At 43.2% G+C, this 22428-nt stretch overlaps 1 protein-coding gene across 1 annotated transcript in view; it reads left to right on the top strand.

Moving 5' to 3' along the window:
• si:ch211-266g18.10 (trichohyalin) overlaps positions 1-21882 on the top strand; it is a 139789-nt gene extending 117907 nt beyond the window's left edge. The window contains exons 96-98 of the mRNA XM_034297417.1: positions 18697-18741; positions 20365-20397; positions 20488-21882. Of these exons, the coding sequence (XP_034153308.1) occupies positions 18697-18741; positions 20365-20397; positions 20488-20573 (164 nt within the window). The 3' untranslated portion in view covers positions 20574-21882. The remainder of the gene's footprint in view (positions 1-18696; positions 18742-20364; positions 20398-20487) is intronic.
• The last annotated feature ends 546 nt before the right edge of the window (positions 21883-22428 follow it).

Below are 22428 nucleotides of genomic sequence, written 5' to 3'. Positions count from 1 at the left end.
TCCAATAGATGAGTTTTCTAAATGGTGACCCAGAAGTCTTTTTTATGTGTTTTTATTGTACCCAAGGGGTTTGTGATTACCAGGATACATCATAATTGGTTGTATCTGTTACAGAAATGAATCTAGGACCCAAAATGTCCAAGTAGTGAAATCGGGCCGAAATTCCCACCAACCACTTAGGGTTATAGTTAATATTGGGTTTATCCTGTTACTTTGATGTATGATCCAGGTGGGTGGGACGTCCGGTTTAATTTGATAGGTTAGTGGGACTTCCGATTTGGTGGGTGGGGCTTCCTGTGTGACGTATGCTAGTGGTGGAACCTCCTGTATGACGTGTGTTAGGGCGGATCTGCTATAATGTATGTATTTCTCGGGGATTAAATATGGTTGGGGGGTTGTGCTTTGTAATTAATTGTTGCTTTGATTTGTTAGATGTTTAACAATGGTGCTCCATAGTTCAGGCTTTTTATACCCCCAGACATTCAATTACTTTGGGTAAGTAACGATATGTTTGATGTTTAACAATAGTGCGCCAGGGCTCAGGAATGTTAAATCCCCAGGCAAATGATGTTACGATAAGAAGCAAGATGTTTGACAATATGGTGCCAAAGTTCAGGAATGTTAAATGCTATAACAGGTGGTCTATGTATAGCCAGTGGGTGGTACCCTTTCATGTTTTACGACACAATCCGTGACTGGCGTGTTTTGTGTATTTAAACCACGCAGACCCCAGCGTTGGTCATTGGTCTGAGTATATCTTACATTATAAAACATGACATTACATTATAAAACAGTCAGCCTGTTTAAAGGCTGGTGATGGGGTATATGATGCCTTGATGACAACGCTGAATCCAGCTATCCCATACCCAGATGCCTCGACTCATCCGTCTTACACACCAATAAACTACCATTGGCTTGATGGGTTTGGATCAAACATACCTGTCAAATGTTGACAAGAGTTAAGAAAAAATGGACAAATTCCTTGCACCACAGGTTTTAAAGATCATCAAAAATAATTTTGGGTATGATTCTGGAAAACGTTGTTGCGGATATTCTCCACAAAGCATGCATTGGATGTGAAGTGGACCACCCGAGCCAGAGAAGAAAGCAAGTTTTCATGCATAGAAGCAATTCAGTGTGCTTTGCAAAGAAAAAGAAAATATTTAACAATACAATTACATAAAAACAAATACTAAAATGAAAACATCAAAACAACATCATAATAATTAAACATAGAATAAGAAAATAGAAGTAGAATGAAAACAGGATAAAAACATAGGAAGCTATAAAAGCTGTAAGGCTAAACAGTGGTTAAGTTTAAGTGCTCAGTCATAGGCACGTGAAAAGAGAAGTGTTTTTAACCTGGATTTAAAAATGTATACATTTGGGGCACGTCTAAGATCATCTGGTAGTACATTCAAGTTGTGTGCAGCATTACTGCTAAACACAGCTTCTCCATATATGGTTTGGACTCTGGGCTCTACTAGCTGACCTGTGTCCATGGATCTAAGAGACCTGCTCGGTTTATATTCTTCAAACATATCAGAAATGTATTCGGGACCTAAACCATTCAGTGATTTATAAACTAAAAGCACTACTTGAAAATCTATTCTGTTACTGACTGGAAGCCAGTGCAAAGATTTAAGAACCGGTGTGATGTGCTCTGTTCTCTTGGTCCTGGTTAACATTCTAGCAGCAGCATTTTTGCAGCAGTTTTACAGTCTTTTTGGGGAGTACAGTTAAGAGGCCATTACAGTAGTCAACCCTACTAGAGATAAAAGCATGGATGAGCTTCTCTTAGTCTTTTTGGGACACAAAGCCCTTGATTCTAGCTATGCTATTTTGGTGACCGCTTTGATATGACTGTTAAATGTGAGGTCTGAGTCTATCAGAACACCACGATTACACACTTGGTCCCTGGTTTTTAGGGCCCGAGAATCCAGCTCTGTACTGATACTAGTTATTTTTATTTTATTTGCCAAACACAATAATCTCTGTTTTATCTTGGTTTAATTCTAGACAATTTTGGTTCATCCAGGTATTTATGTGCTCTATATAGTGACACAGAATCTATTGAGTTGCTGTCGTAGGGTTTGAGAGCCATATATATTTGAGTATCATCGGCATAGCTGTGGTTGTTAATGTTGTTGTTAACAAGGGCAACTGAAATAGGTGTGGGCTAAACACAGATGAAAGGAATAAACCAATTAACTGAAATGAGAACAGGAAAGACCAAACAAGGACATGACAAACAAAGAACATACAGAAAACACGAAGCGGAACGGTCCCGTCCAGCAGGGAACATTACAATTTAAATCAGGGGTGTCCAAACTATTCCACAGAGGGCCATGTGTCTGCAGGTTTTCGCTCTCTCCTTGTACTTGATTGACTAGTTAGGTTCCTAATTGGTTAGTTTCTACCCTCACCTGGTTGTTTAGGTGTGAACTGGGAACGAATTTATAAGAAAAACCAAAAACCTGCAGACACACGGCCCTCCGTGGAATGGTTTGGACACCCCTGATGTAAATAAACATACAAACTCGATTCCAAAAAAGTTGGGACACTGTACAAATTTACAAATAATTTACAAATCTCATAAACTTATATTTAATTCACAATGGTATATATATATAACATATTGAATGTTGAAAGTGAGACATTTTGTAATCTCATGCCAAATATTGGCTCATTTTGGATTTCATGAGAACTACACATTCCAAAAAAGTTGGGACAGGTAGCAATAAGAGTTCGGAAAAGTTAAATGTACAGATAAGGAACAGCTGGAGGACCAATTTGCAATTTTTTATGTAAATTGGCAACATGATTGGGTATAAAAAGAGCCTCTCAGAGTGGCAGTGTCTCTCAGAAGTCAAGATGGGCAGAGGATCACCAATTCCCCCAATGCTACTGCGAAAAATAGTGGAGCAATATCAGAAAAGTGTTTCTCAGGGAAAATTGCAAAGAGTTTGAAGTTATCATCATCTACAGTGCATACTATCATCCAAATGATTTAGAGAATCTGGAACAATGTCTGTGCGTAAGGGTCAAGGCCGGAAAACCATACTGGATGCCCATGATCTACGGCACTGCATCTGTCACGGCTGGGTGTAGTGGAGTGTGTCGAAGAACTTGGAGCCAAACGCAGGGAGGCGATAAACAAAACTGTATTCTCAAAAATAATAATCATACAACAAAGGCACGCTATACACGGCGATTAAAACGCTCAAACGAACGTGCCTCTCTCCACAATATAAAGACATAGATCAATACCACACAAAGACACCCAGAAACACAGGAACTAATATAGGCAACCTAATGAGGGAATGGACACCAGGTGTGTGCAATAACAAGACATGACAGTGCCGTGGGAGGAGGAGCGGCGTGGCTAGAAGACCTGCGACGACGCGCGCCGAATACCACGTCGGGGGGGGATGGCGCGCGTCCTCCACGCGCATCCTCGTTACAGTACCCCCCCTCGACGCGCGGCTCCCGCAGCGCGCCCCCGCCGGCCCCGAGGCCGACCCGGAGGACGCCGCGCAGGACGATCAGGGCGCCGACGATGGAAGTCGGTGAGGAGCTCAGGATCAAGAATGTCCACCGCCGGCACCCAGCAACGCTCCTCCGGGCCGTACCCCTCCCACTCCACCAGGTACTGCAGGCCCCTCCCCCGGCGCCTCGAGTCGATGATGGAACGGACAGAGTACGCCGGGCCCCCCTCGATGTCCAGAGGGGGCGGAGGGACCTCCCGCACCTCAGACTGCTGGAGGGGACCAGCCACCACTGGCCTGAGGAGACACACATGGAACGAGGCATTAATCCTGTAATCAGGGGGAAGTTGTAATTTATAAGTTACCTCGTTCACTCTCCCCAGGACTTTGAACGGCCCTACAAACCGCGGGCCCAGCTTCCGGCAGGGCAGGCGGAGAGGGAGGTTCCGGGTCGAGAGCCAGACCCGGTCGCCCACAGCGTAGACTGGGGTGTCGTTACGCCGGCGGTCAGCAGCGGACTTCTGGCGAACCCCGGCGCGCCGGATGTGTCAATGGGCCACGGACCAGGTGTCCTCGGCGTGCCGGAACCAAGACCGGCTGGTACCCCAGGACACACTGAAAGGGAGTCAAGGATGTGGAGGAGTGGCGGAGTGAATTCTGAGCATACTCTGCCCAGGGCAGGAACTCCGCCCACTCCCCCGGCCGGTCCTGGCAATAGGACCGCAGGAACCTCCCCAGGTCTTGGTTCACACGCTCCACCTGCCCATTAGCTTCGGGGTGGAACCCGGAGGTGAGGCTGACCGAGACCCCCAACCGGCCCATAAAGGCCTTCCAGACCCGAGACGTGAACTGAGGGCCCCGGTCAGAAACAATGTCCTCCGGCACCCCGTAGTGCTGGAAGACATGGGTGAATAGAGCCTCTGCGGTCTGCAGAGCCGTAGGGAGACCAGGGAGGGGAAGGAACCGGCAGGCCTTTGAAAACCGATCCACAACAACCAGGACCGTGGTATTGCCTAGTGAGGGGGGAAGATCGGTCAGAAAATCAATGGACAAGTGAGACCATGGTCGTTGTGGAACGGGCAAAAGATGTAACTTACCCGCCGGAAGGTGTCTAGGTGCCTTACACTGAGCGCACACCGAACAGGAGGACACGTACGCCCTCACATCCTTAGCCAGACCAGGCCACCAGTACTTATCGGTAAGGCAGCGCACAGTACGGTCTATGCCCGGGTGACCCGTGGAAGGGGTGCCATGAAGCAAGATGGCTGCCATGAAGCTTAGCTGAGAACCTGTTCTCTTAGAATCTAACAAAAATCTACTGAATCCATTCGGATATTTTCAAATTCAGCGGTTAATTGACTCATGTTGCATTTCATCTATATTGCGTGACAATATTGGGGTCAATATTTCCACTATCCGCTGAGTTTGTGCTGTAGTCCTATTTTGATGGGCTTTTTGGCCTACTTGGCCTGGACTAACAGATCTATCACCATCAACATTAGCAACATTCATCAACTCCTGGTACATCCTGGAAGACTAGCTGTCGTCTTGGGTGAAATTCACCGGAGGGATCCAGGATTGTATCAAACAACGTCGCAGGCCTGCAGCAGGCGGCGCAAGGCGAAGGAATAGTTGATGCTGTCCGCTTGAAGCCTGGAGCTTACTTATCTACTGGAGCTCGAGTACAGTTGTGTCGCAGAGTTTGATGGGCTTGTTCTCCCTACAATGAAGGAAAGTGCTTCTTTGTTCTATCTGCTGGCTTTTAAGATATAACCTGATGTTTTAGATACAGCTTGTTTTTATTTAATTTTTTTTACCTGCAGCATTGCTTCAATCACTGTGCTAATTATGGATGCCTAGCTGGCTAGCTGTGTGGTTCTATCTGGACCCACTCTGACAAAAGCCACTCTGGAAAAAGGTCCTCTCACGGACTTTGTGACTTTCTGTTTTCTGTTGAACCATGGATACACTCAAATTATTTTGGATTCTCTCAGTACTTTTCTCATATTTATCAGTGCCTCGCGTTACGTCATGTGTAGTCAAACAACATGTCCTTGCTCAGTTAGATAGTAAAGCAGACCATGTCTATTCACATGATAGAGACTCTGCCTCCTTAATGATTTTACGGACTTTTTGGCTAATGCCTGACAAATTTTCTGTTGCCCCGGCTCTGCTGTCATGTTATATTATGAGAATGCTTATAAGAATTATTGCTCTACCTAACAAACTGCACACAACTGTATTGCTAAAACACCATTACTGTAGTGCCACAGCTGTGTTCTGTCGGGCCTTGATTATATTACTGTTTATGATATCTGGTAATGTTCATGTCCACCCTGGACCTTCTTCTTCTTCTGATGTTCTTTCTGGTGTTGCTTCTCCTATGGGTCATGTGGCCTTAAATAATATATGTTTTGAAGATTTTTGTAAGCGCAAAAACCTTGGCTTTTTGCATGTAAACACAAGAAGCATATTACCTAAACTGGACCAGCTTAAAGTATGGGTTGAGAGTTTTAGACCGGATGTCTTAGTGATCACTGAAACATGGTTGCACAACTCTATTCCCTACCCTGACCTGTATTTAACTGGTTACAACCTGTTTAGGCAGGATAGGTCATCTAAGGGTGGGGGGGTGGCAATCTTTACCAAAGAATATCTTCAATGTAGTATAGCCCTAGCAAAGTCTATACCCAAACAGTATGATCTTCTTGTTCTTAACATTAAACTATCAAACAACTTTTCTTTATCTGTGGCTGGCTGCTATCGCCCTCCATCTGCACCAGCTTGTACTCTAGAGGCCTTAAGCAATGCTCTTGTACCTTTCATTAGGTCAGAGTTGATCCTACTGGGCGATCTAAACTGGGATATGCTTAAGCCCCCTGAGAAAGTTGTACAACAGTTTAACTGCCTAAACCTTCAACAAATCGTAAACTTGCCTACTAGATACAACACAAAGAATTGTGATAAGGCCACATTGATAGATGTTGTGTTCACTAACGCCCCTCTCTTGTACCAATCGGGTGTTTTTTGCAATGATCTCAGCGACCACTGTTTCATTGCCTGTGTTAGAAAACAACTTTCTGTCAAACAGCCTGTTGTAATCACTACTAAGCGTATTCTAAAACATTTTGATGCTCAAGCTTTCTTGTGTGATTTGGCCCATGTAAGTTGGCATAGAGTCAGCCTAATTCCTACTGTGAATGATGCATGGTTGTTGTTTAAAGACTTTTTTACTGCAGTGATCAACAAACATGCCCCATACAAAAAGATACGCATAAAAAACCGTAACAGCCCATGGGTTAACCGTGACCTAGCTGTTCCGCTTCAACAAAAAAATTCAGCCTGGCGCAAAGCTCGCAAGTCACAATCGGCTGAAGACACCCTTTTATTTAGGCAAATCAGGAACAAGGCCACACAAGCGGTGAGGGAGGCTAAAACAGGCTTCTTTAAAGAACAGTTCACACTTTGTGGTGCAAATCCAAAAGCTTTTTGGAATACGGTTAAAAAACTTGAGAACAAACCCTGAACCATTCCATTGTCACTGAAAGTAGATGATATAGTTGTCACCAATAAAAACACCATGGCTAACGCATTCAATCACCATTTTATACATTCAGGCTTTGTTCCCAAAGCTCCCACCCCTAATGCTACAGCTCATGTACCCTCTAATCTCTGCAGCCTTTCTACACCTCCACAAAGTTTTTCCATCCGGCCTGTTTTGATGGAGGAAGTCCTGAAAGAATTGACCGCTCTGGATCCCAATAAAGCAGTTGGGTCGGATGATCTTGCCGCCTTTTTTATTAAAATTGCTGCCCCTGTCATTGCGGATCCATTAACATCACTCATTAATCTCTCCATCCATACATCAGAGATTCCACCGGCTTGGAAAGAAGCGGTTGTGCTTCCACTATATAAGGGCGGTAATCAGGTTGATCTAAACAATTACAGGCCAATTTCAATCCTGCCTTGTGTGTCTAAAATTGTGGAGAAACTTGTCAACAAACAACTTATCAATTATCTAAATGCTTACGATATCATATCCGGGGCACAATCTGGCTTCCGAGCAGGGTATGGGTGTGTTACAGCTACCACTAAAGTACTCAATGATATTACTTCTGCGTTAGATACTAAACAACACTGCGCTGCTATATTCATTGACCTTGCAAAAGCTTTTGACTCTGTGGACCACAACATACACATTGACAGACTCAGCAGCATTGGTGTCACTGATCACTCACTGGTTTGGTTCACAAATTATCTCTCACACCGGGTTCAAAGTGTAAGACTCGAAAACCTTGTATCCCACTCTCTCCCTATCATCAGGGGTGTGCCCCAAGGTTCTATCCTTGCTCCAACTCTTTTTTTAATTTATATTAATACTATTCCACCGAAGGCTGGCAATTCTTTCATTCACCTATACGCTGATGATACTGTTCTTTATGCCACTGGCCCCTCCCCTGATGCTGTTCAAGCTACCCTGCAAGAAAGCTTTTACCAAGTTCAACAATCCTTTACACAACTCAATCTCAGTCTCAATACCTCTAAAACAAAAATCATGTGGTTTTACCGAAAGGGTACTACGCCTCCTCCTGCACTTAACATCACCACCTGTAATGGGGCTATTCTAGAACAAGTCACTGCATATAAATACCTGGGCATCTGGTTGGACACCTCTCTTACTTATTCTACCCACATATCTAAGCTGCAATCTAAGGTTAAAGCCAAGCTTGGTTTTCTTTACAGAAACCGCTCTTCATTCACCACTTCTGCCAAACTTACTCTTATTCAAATGACCATCCTACCCATTTTAGACTACGGAGATACCATTTACAGGGTTGCCTGCAAGTCCACCTTGTCAAAACTTGACTCTCTTTACCATTCTGCTATCAGGTTTGCCACAAATGCGCCTTACAATACACACCACTGCGCTCTCTACACATCTGTCAACTGGTCCTCCCTTCACAATCGCCGTACAATTCACTGGTTCACGTTCATTTACAAGACCCTTCTTGGTCACTCACCACCTTACTTAGGTCACCTGCTGCAGCCTAAGCCTGCCACTTATGATACCCGGTCTTCACTTTATCTTCAATTAATAATTTCAAAAACCAAAACAGCTATTGGTCTAATATCATTTCAATCTGCTGCCACTGAGGTGGCCCAGGATCGCTGCGCAACGCTCGCTGAATGTCCGCGTCCACGTCCCACACAACCGGCGTCACAATGCACGAGGCGGGCAGAATCGGTGTATCATCTACCCGCCTTTCAACCGTGTCGCACAACCGAGACAGCGCGTCTGCCTTGGCGTTTTTTGTACCCGGTACGTATGAAAGAGTGAAATCGAACCGGGCAAAAAACAACGCCCACCTGGCCTGGCGAGGGTTCAGTCTCCTCGCCGCCCGGATGTACTCCAGGTTACGGTGGTCGGTCCAGACTACAAACGGGTGTCTCGCTCCCTCGAGCCAATGTCTCCAAACAGTCAAGGCGTTAAACACAGCCAACAGCTCCCTGTCACCGACGCCATAGTTGCGCTCTGCCTCACTGAGCTTTCGCGAGTAAAAAGCACAGGGGCGATGCTTAGGAGGGGTACCTGATAGTTGGGACAACACAGCACCTATCCCAACCTCAGAGGCATCCACCTCCACTATGAACGGCAGTGACGGATCGGGGTGAGCCAAAACCGGGGCAGAGGTGAACATTCTCTTAAGGGTGCGAAATGCGACGTCTGCCTCGGTCGTCCAGGTGATCCGGCTCGGCCCACCCTTCAACAAGGAAGTAATAGGAGCTGCCACCTTGCCGAAGCCCCGTATAAACCTACGGTAGAAATTGGCAAACCCAATAAATCGCTCCACCGCCTTAACCGTGGTGGGAACGGGCCAATTACGCACGGCTGACACGCGATCGACCTCCATTTCCACCCCACCGGCGGAAATCCGAAACCCGAGGAAAGAGACGGCTCGCTGGAAAAACGCGCACTTCTCTGCTTTAGCGTACAGGCCATGCTCCAACAGCCGCTTCAGCACCCTGCGAACGAGAGACACATGCTCAGCATGCGTAGTGGAATAAACGAGGATGTCGTCAATGTAAACCACAACTCCGCGCCTCAGCATGTCCCTAAACACGTCGTTCACAAAGGACTGAAACACTGCCGGGGCATTCATCAACCCATACGGCATCACCAGGTATTCGTAGTGACCCGTGGTGGTGCTGAAGGCGGTTTTCCACTCGTCTCCCTCTCGGATTCTCACCTAATTGTACGCACTCCGGAGGTCCAGTTTCGTGAAGAAGCGCGCCCCATGCATTGACTCAATATATTGGGAAATCAGGGGGATAGGATATGAGTACCGGATCGTCAGTTTGTTTAACGCCCTGTAGTCAATGCACGCAAACCCCCATCCTTCTTCCTCACAAAAAAGAAACTTGAGGAGGCGGGCGAGGTGGAACGGCGGATCTGCCCCTGCCGCAGGGATTCGGCCACATAGGTCTCCATCGCTGCGGTTTCTGCCTGCGACAGGGGATACACATGACAATAAGGCGGCACAGCATCTCCCTTTAGGTTTATAGCACAATCCCCGGACCGATGTGGTGGCAAACGACTAGCCATGGTCTTCGAAAAGACCAGCGCTAAATCTGCATATTCCGGGGGAATGTGCACTGCGGAGACACTGTCTGGACTTTCCACCGAGGTCGCACCAACGGAAACACCTAGACACCTCTCCTGACACCCCTGAGACCACCCTGTCAACACTCTCTGCGACCAGGAAATAGTTGGGTTGTGTCCCGACAACCATGGAAGACCCAGCACCACAGGGTAAGCAGGAGAGTGAATAACATGAAACCCAATCTGTTCGGTATGGGCGTGCTGTACGGTCATCGTGATAGGGACTGTGACGTGCTCAACGAGACCAGTGCCTAGTGGTTTGCTGTCTAAGCCCGTAATGGACCTAGGTTGAGACAATGGCACCAGCGGAATGCGCAGTTTCCGTGCGTAACCGCTGTCCATAAAATTCCCAGCTGCGCCTGAGTCTACGAGCGCCTTACACTGAGAGTTAGTAGGAAAATCAGGGAAGGCCACCAAAAGTGTCATGTGCTTCGCAGAGAGCCCTGACAGTGTGTGTGGTCTACTCACCTGACTCGGTGTAGTGGTGTCAGGCTTCCTCCGCTCGACCCTCTCTCGCTGGAAACAGTGGGAGGCAGAGTGTCCCTTCCTCCCACAAAAGGAACACTCCCTAGACCGCACCGTCTCCCTTCGTGCGGCGCCTCCCACTTCCATGGGTTCAGGTCCGGCGACGGGGTGTACCGGAGGGGGCTGATCATTCCCGGTGCGTCCGCGGGTGGCTAGCAGATTGTCCAGCCGGATCGCCATGTCGACGTCGGACCGTAAGTGGCACCGGAAATGATCAATAAGTGCCCTGTCGTTCCAGCCCGACCCCGCCGCCAGGGTCCTGAACTCCAGGGCGAAGGCCTGTACGCTCCTTGTCCCCTGCCTCAGGTGCACGAGACGCTCGCCGACCTCCCTGCCGTCGGGCGGGTGATCGAACACGGCCCGGAAGAGGCCGACGAACGCCCCGTAATGGGCCAACTCCGGCCCGTTAGCGGACCAAACGGAGTTGGCCCAGTCTAACGCCTTGCCCCTCAGGCAGGAGACAAGGGCCGAGACCTTCTCCCTATCCCCCGGGTGAGGGCTGAGGGAGGCGAAATATAGCTCCAACTGGAACAAAAACCCAGAGCACTGGGCTGCGTCTCCGCTGAATCCCTGAGGAAGGCTCAGCTGAATGGTCCTCCTCTGCGACGGTGGAGACGATGGCAGGGGCACTTCGGCCGGGTTGAGTGTTGGTGGTTGCTGCTCAGGTGGCAGCCTCGCCTCCAACCGCCGCATAGCCTGGACCATCTCGGTCATGGCCTCCCCCAGGGACGCAATCATGCTGCCATGGTGGTGGAGCAGGTCACAGAATACCACACCACCATGGAGTCAGCGGGGAGTGACCTGCTCCACCACCATGGCGGTGTGGTATTCTGTCACGGCTGGGTGTAGTGGAGTGTGTCGAAGAACTTGGAGCCAAACGCAGGGAGGTGATAAACAAAACTGTATTCTCAAAAATAATAATCATACAACAAAGGCACGCTATACACGGCGATTAAAACGCTCAAACGAACGTGCCTCTCTCCACAATATAAAGACATAGAACAATACCACACAAAGACACCCAGAAACACAGGAACTAATATAGGCAACCTAATGAGGGAATGGACACCAGGTGTGTGCAATAACAAGACATGACAGTGCCGTGGGAGGAGGAGCGGCGTGGCTAGAAGACCAGCGACGACGCGCGCCGAATACCACGTCGGGGGGGATGGCGCGCGTCCTCCACGCGCATCCTCGTTACAGCATCACATACAGGAATGATACTGTAATGGAAATCACAACATGAGCTCAGGAATACTTCCAGAAAACAATTGTCGGTGAACACAATCCACCGTACCATTCGCCGTTGCCGGCTAAAACTCTATAGGTCAAAAAAGAAGCCGTATCTAAACAGGATCCAGAAGCGCAGGCGTTTTCTCTGGGCCAAGGATCATTTAAAATGAACTATGGCAAAGTGGAAATGTGTTCTGTGGTCAGACAAATCAAAATGTAATCCGGACTAAAGAGGACAAGGACAACCCAAATTGTTATCAGCGCTCAGTTCAGAAGCCTGCATCTCTGATGGTATGGGGTTGCATGAGTGTGTGTGGCATGGGCAGCCTACACATCTGGAAAGGCACCATCAATGCTGACAGTTATTTCCAAGTTCTAGAACAACATATGCTCTCATCCAGACGTCGTCTCTTTCAGGGAAGACTTTGCATTTTCCAACATGACAATGCCAGACCACATACTGCATCAATTACAATGTCATGGCTGCATAGAAGAAGGATCCGGGTACTGAAATGGCCAGCCTGCAGTCCAGATCTTTCACCCATAGAAAAAAATAGGCGCAGATCATGTAGAACTTTTTGGTAAAAACTCAACTCGTCGTGTTTGGAGGAAAAAGAATGCTGAGTTGCATCCAAATAACACCATACCTACTGTGAAGCATGGGGGTGGAAACATCATGCTTTGGGGCTGTTTTTCTGCAAATGGACCAGGACGACTGATCCGTGTAAAGGAAAGAATGAATGGGGCCATGTATCGTGAGATTTTGAGTGAAAACCTCCTTCCATCAGCAAGGGCATTGAAGATGAAATGTGGCTGGGTCTTTCAGCATGACAATGATCCCAAACACACCGCCCGAGCAACGAAGGAGTGGCTTCGTAAGAAGCATTTCAAGGTCCTGGAGTGGCCTAGCCAGTCACCAGATCTCAACCCCATAGAACATCTTTGGAGGGAGTTGAAAGTCTGTGTTGCCCAGCGACAGCCCCAAAATATCACTGCTCTAGAGGAGATCTGCATGGAGGAATGGGCCAAAATACCAGCAACAGTGTGTGAAAACCTTGTGAAGACTTACAGAAAACATTTGACCTCTGTCATTGCCAACAAAGGGTATATAACAAAGTATTGAGATTAACTTTTGTTATTGACCAAATACTTATTTTCCACCATAATTTACCAATAAATTCACAAAGATTTCTACAATGTGATTTCCTGGATATTTTTTTCTCATTTTGTCTCTCATAGTTGAAGTGTACCTATGATGAATATTACAGGCCTCTCTCATCTTTTTAAGTGGTAGAACTTGCACAATTGGTGGCAAAAAATTTTGCCCCACTGTAATTACTATGTAAACGGCCTACGCCATGCTGGAAAAACAGCTGTCTTCTGTCGCAGCCATGGATTTAATAATGACAACACAACCCGGACGCCTCCAAAAGGTTATACCTCTTAACTTTGTCATTGGTTATACATCTTTGTTCTTCATGTTGGAATTATACTGGTTACATTGTTTAAAATTGTGATACAGTTACAGTTGAACTGTTTGTATACGTATGACAAGCACACTGATAATCTGTCTGGTAGATACACCAGTCTAGTTAGTTATGGCGGCTCAGCCGTGACATCACGTCATTTGATCTATTAACGACAAATTCATCCGCTTACATATAAACCTTGGCTATTGTCACCATATCGCCATTAATTTCTTCAAACAACATTTAACAAACATATAAGTCCATAATACAGCAATCGAAAATCTGATTTCACAATTGATTGCTTCAAGACATTACAAGAACGCAACACATCTTACCCAGAAGTCCCAGCATCCACACTGATAGGAAATGGGCATGAGAAACCTAACACAACACAGATGTGCTGACTAACTCTGAAAGAAGGACCATCGATAGGACGTGTTGCCTGTTACTGATGGGCCCCACACATCCTGTCCATACCTCCTGCTAGGAGTTGCCCATGTGACTGACATAGGCTATATGGATAGGACCATTGACCATAGGTTGGAACATACAATGGTCTGTTGTAGGATAAACCTTTCTTATTGGAGGGTATTGGAATGTGTAATGGTTGGTTATGACCACTGGCCACCTCCTATGTATCCTGGCAGAAAAGACTGTGTTGCCTCTGTAATTATGGAAGAGATAGAAATGAGAAATGGAAGGTCAACATCATAGACTCATGCTGAATAAAGATGGCTCTCCCCTGACTTCTGGTTGCATTTATTTTGTTCATGGATAAAACTTGGACAGAATCTAACAACACACACTAACACATACACACACACACACACACACACACACACACACATATACAAACAAGTATTTACGAACTCATAAATTGTACAGTTTGATAATACACATTTGAAAAAGTTCTGTTTACCTGAAATAACATATCTTGACCTGTCAACAAATCACTGTTATTTAAAATTAACCTTTTAGGTAACTTTTTGCCATAAAATGCAACTCAAAAGTTAGGTTTGCACTAAAAAACTAATTTTTTGTTCCTTCAGAATAATAATATTGCTCATGCGATGTGTGTTTACCGTAGTGCTTTGGTGGGTTACAAATGTTGTGTGAAACACAGGATGTTTATCAACCTGCACATACTACTGTTTGTACTAGTGGTTATTTAGGGAGCATTGCAATGGGCATGTCTGATCTTAAGGCCCATCTCATTTTAAAATAAAAAATGGGCAGAAACTTTCCAGAATTGTAAGTCCCGACCCCTTCTTTATATTTTACACAAAAAAGCTGTGCTTGTGGAAAACACCATGCTACACAAGCATTGTAAAACATGAAAAGTTAACACCCACTGGTTGTAGGACATCTGTTGTAGCACTTATCAGAACATAAAATGCCTTTAGCATTGCTGAACCCTGGTGCCCTTTTGTTAAACATCAAACAGCTTGCCACTGATATAATGCCTATTTATTGCCTAGGAATTTAATATTACAGAACCCTAAGACCCATTTGTTAAACGTCAAACATCTTTCCGCTGATTTACCGCCTATTAATTGCCTAGGAATTTAATATTACAGAACTGTAAGACCCATTTGTTAAACGTCAAACATCTTTCAGCTGATTTACTGCCTATTCATTGCCTGGGATTTTAACACTCCGGAACCCTAAGACCCATTTGTTAAGCATCCATCATATCACTGCTATTATAACACTTGTCTGGGTTGCTTATCATTCATTGTAAAACATCAAACATGAACACAACGATGCAATCATTAATGACAAAGTCACCGGACATGCATACGTCATTCCGGAAGTTCCACCCTAACACACGTCATACAGGAAGTCCATACGTCACACCGGACGTCCTACCTACCTGTCAAATCAAACTGGAAGCACTGCCCACCAGGGTCAAAATTATTATTATTATTTTTATTATTATCATACTAATTACACAACATTTAAATTATTCAAAAATAAATCCATTAGAATTATTTTTTTTTATCTCACTTTCATGATGTACAAGGTAAAATAACAGCCATTATTGATCAGTTTGTGACGATCAAAGGATATCCACATGAATAGCTGTACATAGACCTCAAGCACGGTTGATTGATGAACAAGATACATTTGATAAATAAATAAAGGAAATTATAATTTACATTAGCCTTCACTGTCACGGTACCTCCCACGAAACACCCCGGACTATAATACTGTAAGTGCGGTGTATGAATGTGCAAATTGAAGGTGCAAGGTAGCATGTGCAACTGAAATGCAGGGATAACAGCAAGGGTTCCCAAGGTCGACATGTAACAACTGAACAAGAATGTAAGAAACATGTACACAATTAAAAAATATATAGTAATTTTTTGATTGTACTGATGAAAAACATTAATGTGTAATACGTTTGCTGAATTGATAATTGGTGATGGTTGGTATTTTGTTTTGTGAAGAACTATTTGGCCTTATATTTGTAGAATCTTATTCTTCAGTACAAAAGGCAGAGAAAATTCAAAGAGAGATGATAAAATGTGTATGTGATTTTGGTTTTCTCTCCAAATAAAAACAGTAACGGTGTAAAAAGTTTGGTGAATTGGTGATTGCTAAAGAATGTCTCGTTTTGTGAATAATTATGTAAATGTACATTTTGGATTTACCTTTGATGAATTAGCCTACATATGAATGCTGAATCTCCTATTGAAAAACAAAAAAGTGTGATACATATGTTGAATTGTAAAGTAGCTAATATCATTTTTATTATGTTTCAATAATAGCCTAATCAAATAGTTGAATGGCCATGGATTGCATTTAAATTGGATGGATGGATGTCATTCATTCAGTAATAGGTGATTAGCGCCTGGGTACCATTTGGGTACAAAGGCTAAGTGCCTTGGGCTATGGGTGATTAAGTCGGAAAACAGGGTAAAAAATAAACAGGTAAATAGTCTCTAAATAGTTTTCCGTTGTGAGTTTCAAATTCTGACAATGTAACAATGTACAGTTGTGCTTAAAAGTTTGCATACCCTTGGAGAATGTGTAATACATGTACCATTTGTAAAAACGTGAGTGAGCAGGCAAAACGCATGTCTTTTATTCCATTTGGGATTCACATTCAACTGTAGGTTATAATAGAATGGCACAATCATAAAAGAAAACATGGCAACAAAGAAAATAATTAACTAAACCCTCTTCAAAAGTCTGCATACCCTTAGTTCATAATACTGTGTATTGCCCCATTTAGCATCAATGACAGTGTGCAGACTTCTGTAATAGTTGTCTATGAGGTCCCGAATTCTTGCATGTGTTATAACTGCCCATTTGTCTTGGCAAAATGCCACCAGGTTATGCAAAGTCTTTGGTCGTCTTGTATGAACCATACGTTTGAGATCTCCCCAGAGTGGCTCGATGATATTAAGGTCAGGAGACTGTGATGGCCACTCCAGAATCTTCACCTTTTTCTGCTGTAACCACTGGAGGGTCAACTTGGCCTTGTGCTTAGGGTCATTTTTGTGCTGGAAAGTCCAAGACCATCCCATGCATAGCTTTCATGCAGAAGAATGTAAATTGTCTGAAATTATTTTCTGATAATATGCTGCATTCATCTTGCCATCAATTTTCACAAGTTTCCCTGTGCCTTTAGAGTTCACTATAGGCCCTGTTGACCCCTCTCCAAACATAGCACTTATTTCTTTATATCCCAAAAAATTATTCTGGAAGTTTTGGTTTAAATCTTTCTTGGTCTACTTGACCTTGGCTTGGTATCAAGAGATCCCTGAATTTTCACTTCTTAATAAGTGATGGAACAATACTGACTGGCATTTGCAAGGCTTTGGATATCTTTTTATATCCTTTTCCATCTTTAGGAAGTTCCATTACCATGGCTCAGTATCTAACCTGCTCAGTGCATCCACGTGAGAGTTAACAACCTCATTGGCTATTTATACACAGACACTAATTGCAATTTAAAAAGCCACAGATGTGGGTAATTCACATTTATTTTCCATTTTCACGTGTTTGTCAGCTTGTGTGTCTGTATCAAGGCCAAACATTCAAGGGTATGTAAACTTTTGATAAGAGCCATTTGGGTGATTTCTGTTATCATTATGATTTACAAAGGAGCCAGACAACTATGTGATAATAAATGGCTTCATATGATCCCTTTCCTTAAATAAAAGACAATTCTTTAGCATGATCAATCATATTTTCAAAATCAATGCCTAAATTTCACAATTTCTGTAAGGGTATGCAAACTTAGGAGCACAACTGTAATATAAGCCTATTTAGGAAAAGTCATAGAAAGAGGAGGGAGTATGCTTTCAAAATGGCAGTTTTATTTTAATTACAAACTCAGTTGGCATAGGCATTTGGCGGTTCTAGTGTTAATATTAAACATCTGCCAATATTAATTTGTTGAAGAATAAAATATGTTTTGGAAAACCCTGTAATGCCAATTGTAACTTATTTGCTACATGAATTTCTGAGACCTCTGCATCATCAAGCAATCATCTGAAAAAACGTTCGCCAGTAGAAATGGTTTTAAAAATGTAAACTGTTGTATTAGCTGCACCCATGTATTAACCGCTCTGGTTGAAAATGTTTTCAAAATCCATGTACAAGCATGGAGGTCATGCTATTGATGTTAGTGTAGATTTTATATACTATAGAAAGTAATGTGCCATGACCCTCCTGTGATTATATTTTTAATGAATAACTTAACATTATGTGTCACTTTACTTGAACTGAGAAAATGCAGTTTATGAAAATGTCATGATAGAATTATGACCATCCTGTGTCACTTTTCTTAAACTATGAATATACAGTTTATGACAATAGAAAAAAAGCATTATGAACATAATCATAGGAAGAAATCCTAGCTGTACATGCCCTTAAGTTGATCATTTGTCAAAGAGGATGTTATGTCCTGCTCCTGAAATCTATTACTGCTTTCATCCCAGTCATGAGAAACAAAGTGACATAGAAGTACCATTTATAAGAAGACTGGTGTTACAGAATAGTTTGACAGACTTGCCTAGGTGTCATAACCAATAAAATAACACTGTCATACCATTTTGAAATATGTGTCACTACAGTGTCATGACCATGTTATGGCAGGATATGACATGTTATGTCATGTCAGTTGTCATAAATGTTATGACATGGTTATGACAGAGTTATGAACACATTATGACACTTCACTTCAAGGGAAGTGTTACCCAATAAACTTTATTCATTATTGAATTGTTTGCAGGTATTCTCTGTTTTTAATCACTTATTGTTTTTAATTGGAATTATTTACTATTCATTATTTCCATTTCTTTCCTAGTCAAATCTTTAGATAAGAAGCTTGCTAAAGAAGAGAAGGCTAACGGTAAAGTACCACAATTATTTTTTGTAGTTATGATATCCTGTTCAGCAACCCAAATCTACAGATACTTTGTGATACTTAAATTTACATGCATGTGAGATTAAAATAAATATGCTAGCAAATGGTTAGGGCTGAAGTAGCCTATATAACATCTAGTCTTCACTTACTTTTCTCATGAAGATGTCATAAAAATGTAACACATGCCTCCTGCACTGAGACTTGCTAGTACCATCGCTGGTACTGGCCCGGTATAATCTCCATTTGGGCCTGTTCCATTCCTGTTCCTCACACTTGGACTAAATCTTCGCAGTTACCATTCAGCACACCTGGACTCAAGTCCTCTTCTTTATCGTCGTGTCTTTAGACCCTCAGTTCCCTTTGTCTCTTGTATTGTTTGATGTTATGTGTATACTACATATGTGTGTTTAGCATTACACAATCATGTACCTTAGGTTACTGTAAGTTAAGAGCTTTGTTGTATTTTCCATGTCCATGAAAGCCTAGTGCTGTACCTTGCATACTGCCAAGTAAAACCTAAATATGCCCACAACCGCATCTGCTCTCCTCATCGCCCTGATACTGTGACAGAAAACTTTGACAATCCATGGAGGAGGTCCTGCTTTTCATCCAGCATCTATACGGCGCCAGTATAATCTCCAACACCACGGCTGCATCAGTCATCATCGCCCAGACAGGTGCTGTGGATTTATCCTTCAATGTGAGCTGTATTTTGACTACGCCCTGTCCTTCAGGTGTTGATCACCATGTTCTGCATTAGTCAGAGAGAGGACGTACAAATGGAGCTGGCATGCCGGGACGACCACCTGTCCAAAGATCGCCTTGACAACCTCCCAAAGGTGCTACTCATGGGTGCTACTCATCTATCTGCTACAGGGCTGCAGCAATGGTATTTCCAACAATGCCACGCACCACCAGCAATTTGCCTTCATGATATTCACCACACCTAAACATAGGATCCTCCTTGGACTGCCCTTGCTCCAACAATATGACCCTGACATCTCCTTGTCCCAGGGGAAATCCTAGGGTGGTCTCCAAGGATCAACATTGGTGGAGCAGTCGCCCACCATCTCAACGTTCCACAGGCATACCATGACCTCCTCAATGCCTTCTCCAAGCCACGTGCTATCAATCTCCCTCCATATGTCTTTGGGGCTGTGCCATTGACCGGCTTCCTGGTGCCATGCCCCTGTTCTGAGACCAAGGCTTATATCCAGTAGCCATTACAACAATCTGTCCATCCACCTCTCCAGCCTCCACTAGCTTCTTTGTAAAGCAGAAAGGTGGAGGTCTATGTCCCTTCATCGAATACGGGGATTATATGATGTTATGGTACAACTCCAAGGAGCAAATTACTCTGCAAAGTGCAGTTCGTTGTTCGCATCAAGGATGGAGTTGAGTGGAAAACGACATTCAGCACTACATCCATTACAAATAACCCTTATGGGTTAACCAATGTCGCTTCTGTTTTGCAAGCCTTTGTCAATGAAGTTTTTTGAGATGTGTTCAGCCTGTATGTAGTCAAGAAACTCCTTGAGAACCAATGGTTAGGTCTCACTAATACATTGATCGTTGTGCCATTAAAAACATGATCTCTTTCTTCAACAGCAGGGCCTGTTATAACAGACACCTTCACAGATGGTAAATATGATATTAACACAGAATATTAACCAAAATACACCTAACAATGCCTTTAAAAAAGTGTATTCTAATTACCCTCATTCTTTGCAGACGAGATGCCCTACTTCCAGTGTTTTTTTGTGGATGAGGATGAAGCCCAGTTTCCCTTCTACTCCTTCTCTCCATTCCAGATGTGAGAGACATGCCCAGTGCAGAGCACAGTGTAGAAAACAATGGGATGCATTTGGGTAAAGTCCTTAAATAATGACACTTACAAAAACGTAGCAATGGCATACGCTCCTGTCATGTTGCAGTCTTGTGTCCAGTGCTGGTCTTTAAAAGAAACCTAGTAAACCAAAGTACATAAAGTAACTGGACGTTTTTTTCTTGTTGAATTATATGAGTGCTCATGGACAAAATAACGTGGGCTGCCAACATCACTTCTGGTTGAGGTGTAGCATACCAAAATAAATGTGAAATACAGAGAATCTGGAATGGTACAAACACTTTGTCACAGCACTGTTATCTTGTGCTTAGTGCAGAACAAGGAAGTCTAGGTCATTGTCTGTCTCCTAAATGTCAATACAATTGGCAAAATACACAATTCTTAGTGGGCTGTTAAACTACCAAACCTCTGCTACATCAGTGGTTTCCAAATTGTGAGGCATGCCCCTTATTGAGGGATTAGTCGGGGTAGAGCGTGAATTTTGTCATCTTACTCTTACAGTCTCTTTCATAGTAGAATGCACCAGAGCAATGTTTTATATTAGATGCACATTTTTTCTTGTCATATCAATTATTGCAAACCATAGAGTGGTATTTAAACCTTTTAAAATCTCCAACTCAACTTAAGCTGTTTTGAGGGAGCAAGTTTTTTTTTTTTTTTTATGTTTGAGGAACTTGAACAACATTAAACACGGCAACATTTTAGAATTACATGAACAGCAGCATTAAAATTACTGAAATATCCCCCTAATGTTAAAAAGTATCAACAAAGGTTTAAATGTGAAATATTATCTTTCCGTCAAACTAAAAGGTGTGACATCTTTACGGCACTGCATGTAATCATAGAAATATGCATGGTATGGGATTTATCCCAATAATGGAAGGTGGGCAAAGTGAAAACTTTTGATACAAACAACACTGGCTCTTTACCTCCATTTGACCTTTGCTTGAGTTTGTCTTGAATGTTGTATTCAATTGAATTTGATGCACTTGTTTTTGCCACAATGGTTGTTTTTGCCACAATCTCTTGAGATTCTTGGAGGATCCTCTTTGTATAAATTTTTAAGTCTACATTTAAATTGAAATAAGAATGATTTTCTTTCTGCTCATGTTCACTGATTTAGTGTCTCGTGAAGATATGGCGGTTGGAACCAAAAATCTAAATGTGGGTTTATCAGACCAAAGGTTAGATTTCCACCGGTCTTATATTCTGTAGACCCAATTAATGTGTAATAAAGAACATATGCTGATATTCCATAAGTAATAAAGATTTTATGCTGATGTTTTTGTGGAAAAACTGTTTCTCTCTTTCCAACAAATGCAATAACTCAGGAACTTATGAATCCAATTAGACTTTAATGAAAATCATAAAACGATGACAGCCACAGAAGCCAGACCCATCTGCAGATACCCCCAATGTTTAAGACCTGGACTCTTACACAGCAACATCTTACATGACGTGATCTGAGCATCCTTTTATGTTAATCCCTTGGGTGTGTGCCACCTCTGTTTCACAACTTTCTGGGGTTCGCCCTCTAAACCATTAAATCATTAAACAATGGTGGTTCAAGTTCTAGAAACCTCACAAAAGTAATAGAGACATTATGGCCTTTAACTTGATGGTATCATGAATGTAGCATACATGATGGTATGTTGCGGATACATTCATGATTATTTCAATAATCATGAATGTATACATTATAGTCATATACATTATATATTGATGATAATACTGTTTACCATACTGATTGTCTGTGTGTGTTATTAAAATATTGATATATTTATGAAGTGTAATGCATTCTTATAAAAATCCCTCTACAATATTCC

Source organism: Esox lucius, chromosome 15 (genome assembly GCF_011004845.1).
Source record: "Esox lucius isolate fEsoLuc1 chromosome 15, fEsoLuc1.pri, whole genome shotgun sequence".
Lineage (NCBI taxonomy): Eukaryota > Metazoa > Chordata > Actinopteri > Esociformes > Esocidae > Esox > Esox lucius.
Note: the sequence above shows the minus strand (reverse complement) of the source record. Positions and strands in the feature narration are given on the sequence as shown.